This window comes from Oncorhynchus mykiss, chromosome 18 (genome assembly GCF_057628025.1).
Source record: "Oncorhynchus mykiss isolate SJ-2025 chromosome 18, ASM5762802v1, whole genome shotgun sequence".
Lineage (NCBI taxonomy): Eukaryota > Metazoa > Chordata > Actinopteri > Salmoniformes > Salmonidae > Oncorhynchus > Oncorhynchus mykiss.
This window is the reverse complement of record NC_143039.1, coordinates 79663615-79673614: the sequence shown is the minus strand read 5'-3', so window position 1 is coordinate 79673614 and position 10000 is coordinate 79663615. Positions and strand designations below refer to the sequence as shown.

The following is a 10000-nucleotide window of genomic DNA, read 5'->3' as shown; positions in this document are numbered from 1 at the left end:
TAGAGGCAGGTAGCCTAGTGGTTAGAGGGGGGAGGCTCTATAGTATCGTTATATGACGAGGTTAAACATTACACAGGATAAACTAATGAGTCACTTGATCTCTAAAATAAACCTCTAAAATAAACCTTTTCAACAGTACGTATTCTAATACACCTGCTTCTCCTCTCTTTGAGCTCGAGTGAGTATTGATACACTCAACCGTCTGTAACGCAGATCAATAGTGACTTGCTGCTTCTCTCTGTTTCATCTATTGAGCAGCAGAGTAACAGGTGGGTTACTCACTGGTAACGGACAGGCTGTGGTGGTAGTATTGAGCAACTCATGGGAGTCATGGATATATTTGGTGGTTTTGAAAAAAATACTTAACCATCCCCACCTAAGTTAAACAGCATAGTTTAACACTCCACCAACACACATAGAAAGAGAGAGAGAAAGAGAGAAAGAGAGAACGAGAGAGAATTAGAGAAGGATAGAGTGACTCACCTGAGAAGCTCCCCAGCATGGTGTCGCTGTTGTCTCCTCCATCAAACACCTCTAGAGAATCCCAGTTCTGTTCAGTCACAAAACTGATCACCTGGATCTGAGGAGAGAGAAAGAGGAGATATGAGGACAGGAAAGGAGAGGAGAGGAGAGGAGAGGAGAGGAGAGGAGAGGAGAGGAGAGGAGAGGAGAGGAGAGGAGAGGAGAGGAGGAGAGGAGAGGACACGAGACGAGAGGAGAGGAAACGAGACGAGACGAGAGGAGAGGAGAGGAAACGAGAGGAGAGGAGAGGAGACGAGAGGAGAAGTCTCTCTCCCCCATCCTCTTCTTTACTGTCATCTCTCCTCTCGTCTCCTCTTTCTCCTAAACCTTAACAAGAGCAGAGCAAAAAGCAGAGGTTCAGAAAGAGGGAAAATCAAGGGACACAAAGGTCCCAACGTGTCTCAGTTGTCTTCCAAAAATTGTGTTGTTTTGGCTCTATACTCGCACTTGAGATTAGAAATTATACACAGAACAGAAATATAAATGCAACAGGAAACAATTGCTACGATTTTATTAATTACAGTTCCTATAAGGAAATCAGTCAATTGAAAAAATAAATAAATGAATCTATGGATTTCTAATGACTTGGAATACAAATATACAGCTGTTGGTCACAGATACCTTAAAAAAAGTAGGTGCGTGGATCAGAAGACCAGTCAGTATGTGAACTCAATTTGCCTCTCTTGTCTCTCAATCTCTCTCTCTCTCTCTCTCTCTGTATCTCCCTCTATCTCTCTCTCTCTCTCTGTATCTTACTCTCTGTATCTCTATTTCTCTGTGTATTTATTTATTTTTTATTTCACCTTTATTTAACCAGGTAGGCTAGTTGAGATCAAGTTCTCATTTACAACTGCGACCTGGCCAAGATAAAGCATAGCAGTGTGAACAGACAACACAGAGTTACACATGGAGTAAGCAATTAACAAGTCAATAACACAGTAGAAAACAAAGGAAAAAAAGAGTCTATATACATTGTGTGCAAAAGGCATGAGGAGGTAGGCGAATAATTACAATCTATAAATTAAAAATAAATACATTATCAGATGGTCATGTGCATGTATATTGGTGTGCAAAAGAGCAGAAAAGTAAATAAATATAAACAGTATCGGGATGAGGTATATAAATTGGGTGGGATATTTACCAATGGACTATGTACAGCTGCAACGATCGGTTAGCTGCTCAGATATTAGATGTTTGAAGTTGGTGAGGGAGAACTGGAAGGAAAGGCGGCCAAATGAGGTGTTGGCTTTAGGGATGATCAGTGAGATACGGTGGGTGTTGCCATCGTGACCAGTGAACTGAGATAATGCGGAGCTTTACCTAGCATGGACTTGTAGATGACCTGGAGCCAGTTGAAAAGCATGCATTTGGTTTTACTAGCGTTTAAGAGCAGCTGGAGGACATGGAAGGAGTCTTGTATGGCATTGAAGCTCGTTTGGAGTTTAGATAGCACAGTGTCCATGGAAGGGCCAGAAGTATACAGAATGGTGTCGTCTGCGTAGAGGTGGATCAGGGAATTGCCCGCAGCAAGAGCAACATCATTGATATACTCAAAAAAGTTCTGGGACACTGTAAAGTCCATGGAGAATAAGAGCACCTCCTTCCAGCTACCCACTGCACTGAAGATAGGAAACACTGTCACCACCGATAAATCCACTATAATTGAGAATTTTAATAAGCATTTTTCTACGGCTTGCCATGCTTTCCACCTGGCAACCCCTACCCCGGTCAACAGCCCTGCGCTCCCCACAGCAACTCGCCCAAGCCTTCCCCGTTTCTTCTTCTCCCAAATCCAGTCAGCTGATGTTCTGAAAGAGCTGCAAAATCTGGACACCTACAAATCAGCCGGGCTAGACACTCTGGACCATTTCTTTCTAAAACTATCTGCCAAAATTGTTGCCACCCCTATTACTAACCTGTTCAACCTCTCTTTCGTGTCGTCTGAGATTCCCAAAGATTGGAAAGCAGCTGCGGGCATCCCCCTCTTCAAAGGGGGGGGACACTCTTGACCCAAACTGGGACAGACCTAAATCTATCCTAACCTGCCTTTCTGAGGTCTTCGAAAACCAAGTCAACAAAAAAATTACTGACCATTTCGATTCCCACCATACCTTCTCCCCTATGCAATCTGGTTTCAGAACTGGTCATGGGTGCACCTCAGCCAAGCTCAAGGTCCTAAACGATATCTTAACCGCCATTGATAAGAAACAATACTTTGCAGCCGTATTCATTGACCTGGCCAAGGCTTTAGACTCTGTCAATCACCACATCCTCATCGGCAGACTCAATAGCCTTGGTTTCTCAAATGATTGCCTCGCCTGGTTCACCAACTACTTCTCTGATAGAGTTCAGTGTGTCAAATCGGAGGGTCTGTTGCCCAGGCCTCTGGCAGTCTCTATGGGGGTGCCACAGGGTTCAATTATTGGACCGACTCTCTTCTCTTCTCTGTATATATCAATGATGTAGCTCTTGCTGCTGGTGAGTCTCTGATCCACCTCTACGCAGACGACACCATTCTGTATACTTCTGGCCGTTCTTTGGACACTGTGTTAACAACCCTCCAGGCGAGCTTCAATGCCATACAACTCTCCTTTCATGCACTCCAATTCCTTTCATACCCACTAACGGTAGCCAAGAAGTTAAAATCCCCAACTACAAGAAATCCTCAGGTTAAACTGTTGTTTCCAGTTTGCATAAAGTTCAGTGTAGTTCCTTGAGGGCCGTCGTTGACTTGAGGGGGAATATACACCTCTGTGCAATACGGTCTGCATTTCATAGTGAGGTATTCTAGGAGTATCTGTAAACAAAAGGATTTGAGGTTCAGTACATTTTCACAATCACACCATGAGTGTGAGAGTTCTTTATTCCAGTCTACGCGATGTACTGAGAACCCATGGACGGGGAGAGTATATCCCGAGAGAGCCATGATTCCGTGAAATAGAGTTACAGTCCCTGATGTCTCTGTGGAAGGAGATCCTCGTCCTGAGTTTGTCTACTTCATTGTCCAGAGACTGAACATTAGCAAGTAGTATACTCGGAAGCGATGGATGGTCCGCTTGCTGGGACAAATCCACACCGAATACCTATTTTCTGCCGGTGGAGCCTCTGGTATAAATTCAAAGGGTCCAATTCAGGAAAGTCATATGCATGTACAAATTACTTAAACTAACCTGTACACTGACTCGGTACCGGGACATATATCTATATATATATATATATATATATAGCCTCGTTATTGTCATGTCAATTTCTTGTGTTACTTTTTTTATTTTATTTTTACTTTAATTTATTTAGTAAATATTTTCTTAACTCTATTTCTTGAACTGCATTGTTGGTTAAGGGGCTTGTAAGTCAGCATTTCATGGTAAGGTCCTACACCTGTTGTGTTCAGAATATGTGAGAAATACAATGTGATTTGATAGTGTGCCTAATGTAATTAACTGTGGAGATGCTAAAATGCAGCTCTGATTATTATCTCTCTCTCCTCAACCACTGGGCATAAAAGCTTCTTCCCCCACAAAACCACTATCTCTATTACTCTAAAGGCCTGTACTGCTGTTAAACTGCTGGCTTATCATCAAATGCAAGACATAGACTGTACAGAAACAACAAGATATTAAAATCACCTAGATTAGAGGAGAGACGAAGGGCCAAGATTGTACAGAAACAACAAGATATTAAAATCACCTAGATTAGAGGAGAGACGAAGGGCCAAGACTGTACAGAAACAACAAGATATTAAAATCACCTAGATTAGAGGAGAGACGAAGGGCCAAGACTGTACAGAAACACAGGGAATAGAAACTAATAACAACACGAACAATATAATTCCCTCCCTCTAGTCTGGGGATGAGAGAGGCTTTAGTTGACCAAACACTGCACATACATCCCAAAATACATCCCAAATTACACACTATTCACTACGTACTGCACTAATTTTGGCCTTAGGGGTAGCAGTGTACTATATAGGGATTAGGGTGCGATTTTGGTTCTCTCTCCCTCCCTCCCTCCCTCCCTCCCTCCCTCTACATCTCTCTCTCTTCAAAAGGTTTTATTGGCATGGGAAACATGTTTACATTGCCAAAGCAAGTGAAACAGACAAACAAAAGTGAAATGAACGATAACAGTAAATATTAATATTAATAAATATTACTCTCACACAAAAGAATAAAGACATTTCAAATGTCGTAGTGTGTTGAAACAGTGTGCAAAAGGGGAAATAAATCACCATCATTTTGGATTGTATTTACAGTGGTGTTTGTTCTTCACTGGTTGACCTTTTCTCGTGGCAACAGGTCACAAATCTTGCTGCTGTGATGGCACACTGTGGTATTTCACCCAGTAGATATGGGAGTTTATCAAAATTGGATTTTGTTTTTCGAATTCTTTGTGGATCTGTGTAATCTGAGGGAAATATGTCTCTCTAATATGGTCATACATTTGGCAGGAGGTTAGGAAGTACAGCTCAGTTTCCACCTCATATTGTGGGCAGTGAGCACATAGCCTGTCTTCTCTTGAGAGCCATGTCTGTCTACGGCGTTCTTTCTCAATAGCAAGGCTATGCTCACTGAGTCTGTACATAGTCAAAGCTTTCCTTAAGTTTGGGTCAGTCACAGAGGTCAGGTATTCTGCTGCTGTTTACTCTGTTTAGGGCCAAATAGCATTCTAGTTTGCTCTGTTTTTTTTTAATTCTTTCCAATGTGTCAAGGAATTATCCTTTTGTTTTCTCGTGATTTGGTTGGGTCTAATTGTGCTGCTGTCCTGGGGCTCTGTAGGGTGTGTTTGTGTTTGTGAACAGAGCCCCAGGACTAGCTTGCTTAGGGGACTCTTCTCCAGGTTCATCTCTCTGTAGGTGATGGCTTTGTTATGGAAGGTTTGGGAATCACCTCCTTTTAGGTGGTTGTAGAATTTAACGGCTCTTTTCTGGATATTGATAATTAGCGGCTATCGGCCTAATTCTGCTCTGCATGCATTATTTGGTGTTCTACGTAATTTTTTGCAGAATTCTGTATGCAGAGTCTCAATTTGGTGAAGTCTTGGTTGGTGAGCGGACCCCAGACCTCACAACCATAAAGGGCAATGGGCTCTATGACTGATTAGAGTATTTTTAGCCAAATCCTAATTGGTATGTTGAAATGTATGTTCCTTTTGATGGCATAGAATGCCCTTCTTGCCCTGTCTCTCAGATCGTTCACAGCTTTTGTGGAAGTTACCTGTGGCGCTGATGTTTAGGCCAAGGTATGTATAGTTTTTTGTGTGGTCTAGGGCAACAGTGTCTAGATGGAATTTGTATTTGTGGTCCTGGCGACTGGACCATTTTTGGAACACCATTATTTTGGTCTTACTGAGATTTACTGTCAGGGTCCAGGTCTGACAGAATCTGTGCATAAGATCTAGGTGCTGCTGTAGGCCCTCCTTGGTTGGTGACAGAAGCACCAGATCATCAGCAAACAGCAGACATTTGACTTCGGATTCTAGCAGGGGGAGGCCGGGTGCTGAAGACTTTTCTAGTGCCCGCGCCAATTCGTTGATATATATGTTGAAGAGGGTGGGGCTTAAGCTGCATCCCTGTCTCACCCCAGTAAAAAGACAAGTTGACATTTGCTCAATGCGTATAATTGGTATATTTGGATAGAAAACACTCTAAAGTTTCTAAAACTGTTAAAATAATGTCTGTGAGTATAACAGAACTGAAATGGCAGTTTTATAATAGGGCGAAATCATGCCTGATTGCAGTTCCTAGGGCTTCCACTAGATGTCAACAGTCAATTTGTTTCAGCAAATCATATACAGAGCATTCGGAAAGTTTTCAGACCCCTTGACTTTTTCCACAATGTGTAACGTTACAGCATAATTCTAAAACTTTTATTTTTTAATCCCATCAATCTACACACAAAACTCCATAATGACAACTCAAAACAGGTTTTCAAAAATGTTTGCAAATGTATATATATAAAAAAAAATGGAAATATCTAATTTACATAAGTATTCAAACCCTTTACTCAGTACTTTGTTGAAGAACCTTTGGCAGTGACTACAGCCTCGAGTCTTCTTGGGTATGATGCTACAAGCTTGGCACACCTGTATTTGGGGAGTTCCTCCCATTCTTCTCTGCAGATCCTCTCAAGCTCTGTCAGGTGGGATTGGGAGAGTCACTTCGCAGCTATTTTCAGGTCTCTCCAGAGATGTTCGATCGGGTTCAAGTCCGGGCTCTGGCTGGGCCACTCAAGGACATTCCCGAAGCCACTCTTGCGTTGTCTTGGTTGTGTGCTTAGGGTTGCTGTCCTGTTGGAAGGTGAACCTTCACCCCAGTCTGAGGTCCTGAGCGCTCTGGAGCAGGTTTTCAGCAAGGATCTCTCCATACTTTGCTCCGTTCAGCTTTCCCTCGATCCTGACTAGTCTCCCAGTCCCTGCAGCTGAAAAACATATGCACAGCATAATGCTGCCACCACCATGCTTCCCCGTAGGGATGGTGTCAGGTTTCATCTAACCGTGATCCTTGGCATTCAGACCATAGAGTGCTATCTTGGTTTCATCAGACCAAAGAATATTGTTTCACATGTTCTGAGAGTCTTTAGGTGCCTCTCTGAGCTCTATGGACAATTCCTTTGACCTCATGGCTTGGTTTTCGCTCTGGCATGCACTATCAACTGTGGGACCTTACATAGACAGGTGTGTGTCTTTCCATATCATGTCCAATCAATTGAATTTACCACAGGTGGACTCCAATCAAGTTGTAGAAACATCAAGGATGATCAATGGAAACAGTATACACCTGAGCTCCGTTTCAAGTCTCACAGAAAAGGGTCTGAATACTTATGTAAATAAGGTATTTCCTTCTTTATGGGATATTGTGTGTAGATTTATAAGGGGGATAAACAATTTCATATATTTTATAATAAGGCTCTAACATAACAACATATGGAAAAAGTCAAGGGGTCTGAATAGTTTCTGAATGCACGGTAGCTGAAATTTCATGGACAGTTTGGAGAGCCAATGGGATGATATTGAGAGCTCGTGCCAGCAAATAACAGTTGCTGTAGCCTGCACATCTTCCCATTTTAACAGCAAATTCTGCTGGGCCCAATGTTGACGTTGTAGTTTTATTTCAACATGTTTGTGGTTTCTTGGCAAGTTGTTGACACAAGTTGTGTCCTTTGAAAATAAATAAAAAGCCTAATTACATTTGTGCTCCCATTTGCCTACTTTATCTTTGAGATCTTTTAAAATAAATGAAAAAGTTTTGTGATACTCTCATGTTGCAGTATGGGTACATTCATAACGGTTTTCAAATGAATGTCACTTTAGTAAAATGTTACCGAGGATGAAAGACTGCAGGAGCTTTTCTTCAGAACACTTTTCAGGAACAAAAACGTCTGAAAAACTCTGTTGGTGACTCATATAAACTCAGTAAAACATTATATTTTTTGGTCCTGAAGATGTTTTTGTGGTGACAGCCAGAACACAGTCAGTGAAAGAACAGTGATGTGTGGACGGTTGCAGACTTCTAATGCATCAACTAGGAGTAAAATCCAGCTTGACTTCAGGTAACTTTTGATGAATGAAAGTCTGACAAAAAGAGAGACTCATGACAAGCTGATAAAAAGCTTGTAGAGGAGTGTGACTGTATTAAAAATCTAGAGGACAGTCTAGAGGACAGTCTAGCGGACAGTCTAGTTGACAGTCTAGAGGATAGTCTAGTGGACAGTCTAGCGGACAATCTAGAGGACAGTCTAGATGACAGTCTAGCGGACAGTCTAGAGGACAGTCTAGAGGAGAGTCTAGAGGACAGTCTAGAGGACAGTCTAGAGGACAGTCTAGAGGAGAGTCTAGAGGAGAGTTTAGAGGACAGTCTAGAGGACAGTCTAGAGTAGAGTCTAGGACAGTCTAGAGGACAGTCTGACAAAAAGAGAGACTCATGACAAGCTGATAAAAAGTTTGTAGAGGAGTGTGACTGTATTAAAGATCTAGAGGACAGTCTAGAGGACAGTCTAGCGGACAGTCTAGATGACAGTCTAGAGGATAGTCTAGTGGACAGTCTAGCGGACAGTCTAGAGGACAGTCTAGATGACAGTCTAGCGGACAGTCTAGAGGATAGTCTAGAGGACAGTCTAGAGGACAGTCTAGAGGACAGTCTAGAGGACAGTCTAGAGGAGAGTCTAGAGGAGAGTTTAGAGGACAGTCTAGCGAACAGTCTAGAGGACAGTCTAGAGTAGAGTCTAGGACAGTCTAGAAGACAGTCTAGCGGACAGTCTAGAGGACAGTCTAGCAGACAGTCTAGCGGACAGTCTAGCGGACAGTCTAGATGACAGTCTAGAGGACAGTCTAGAGGAGATTCTAGAGGAGAGTTTAGAGGACAGTCTAGCGAACAGTCTAGAGGACAGTCTAGAGGACAGTCTAGAGTAGAGTCTAGGACAGTCTAGAGGACAGTCTAGCGGACAGTCTAGAGGACCGTCTAGCGGACAGTCTAGAGAACAGTCTAGCGGACAGTCTAGAGAGCAGTCTAGAGGACAGTCTAGAGGAGAGTCTAGGACAGTCTAGAGGACAGTCTAGCGGACAGTCTAGCGGACAGTCTAGCAGACAGTCTAGAGAACAGTCTAGCGGACTGTCTAGAGAACAGTCTAGAGGACAGTCTAGCGGACAGTCTAGAGGACAGTCTTGAGGACAGTCTAGAGGACAGTCTAGAGAACAGTCTTGAGGACAGTCTAGAGGACAGTCTAGCGGACAGTCTAGAGGACAGTCCATACAGTTGAAGGTTTATACCTGTATTCCTGATCCTTCCGGGACCGTGATCTTCCAGACACAGTTGAGGCTGTTGAGATAGGGCTCAGGAAAACCAGGAGACAGGATGGTACCGGTCCGCTGGGCCAGATTACCACCACATGGTACTGGAGGGCGGAAGAGAGAGAGAAGGAGGGGAGAGGGTCAAATTACCACCACATGGTACTGGACAGGAGGAAGAGAGAGAGAGGGAGGGGAGAGGGAGGGGAGAGGGTCAGATTACCACCACATGGTACTGGACAGGAGGAAGAGAGAGAGAGGGAGGGGAGAGGGAGGGGAGAGGGTCAGATTACCACCACATGGTACTGGACAGGAGGAAGAGAGAGAGAGGGAGGGGAGAGGGAGGGGAGAGGGTCAGATTACCACCACATGGTACTGGACAGGAGGAAGAGAGAGAGAGGGAGGGGAGAGGGAGGGGAGAGGGTCAGATTACCACCACATGGTACTGGACAGGAGGAAGAGAGAGAGAGGGAGGGGAGAGGGAGGGGAGAGGGTCAGATTACCACCACATGGTACTGGACAGGAGGAAGAGAGAGAGAGGGAGGGGAGAGGGAGGGGAGAGGGTCAGATTACCACCACATGGTACTGGACAGGAGGAAGAGAGAGAGAGGGAGGGGAGAGGGAGGGGAGAGGGTCAGATTACCACCACATGGTACTGGACAGGAGGAAGAGAGAGAGAGAGAGGGGAGAGGGAGGG

At 43.8% G+C, this 10000-nt stretch overlaps 1 protein-coding gene across 1 annotated transcript in view; it reads right to left on the bottom strand.

Annotated features, from left to right (window-relative positions):
- The window catches only part of LOC110518582 (CUB and sushi domain-containing protein 2), a 552259-nt gene that overhangs the window by 199182 nt on the left and 343077 nt on the right, over nucleotides 1-10000 (bottom strand). Inside the window, 2 exon segments of the mRNA XM_036953653.2 lie at nucleotides 484-580; nucleotides 9286-9410. Coding sequence (XP_036809548.2) covers nucleotides 484-580; nucleotides 9286-9410 — 222 coding nt within the window.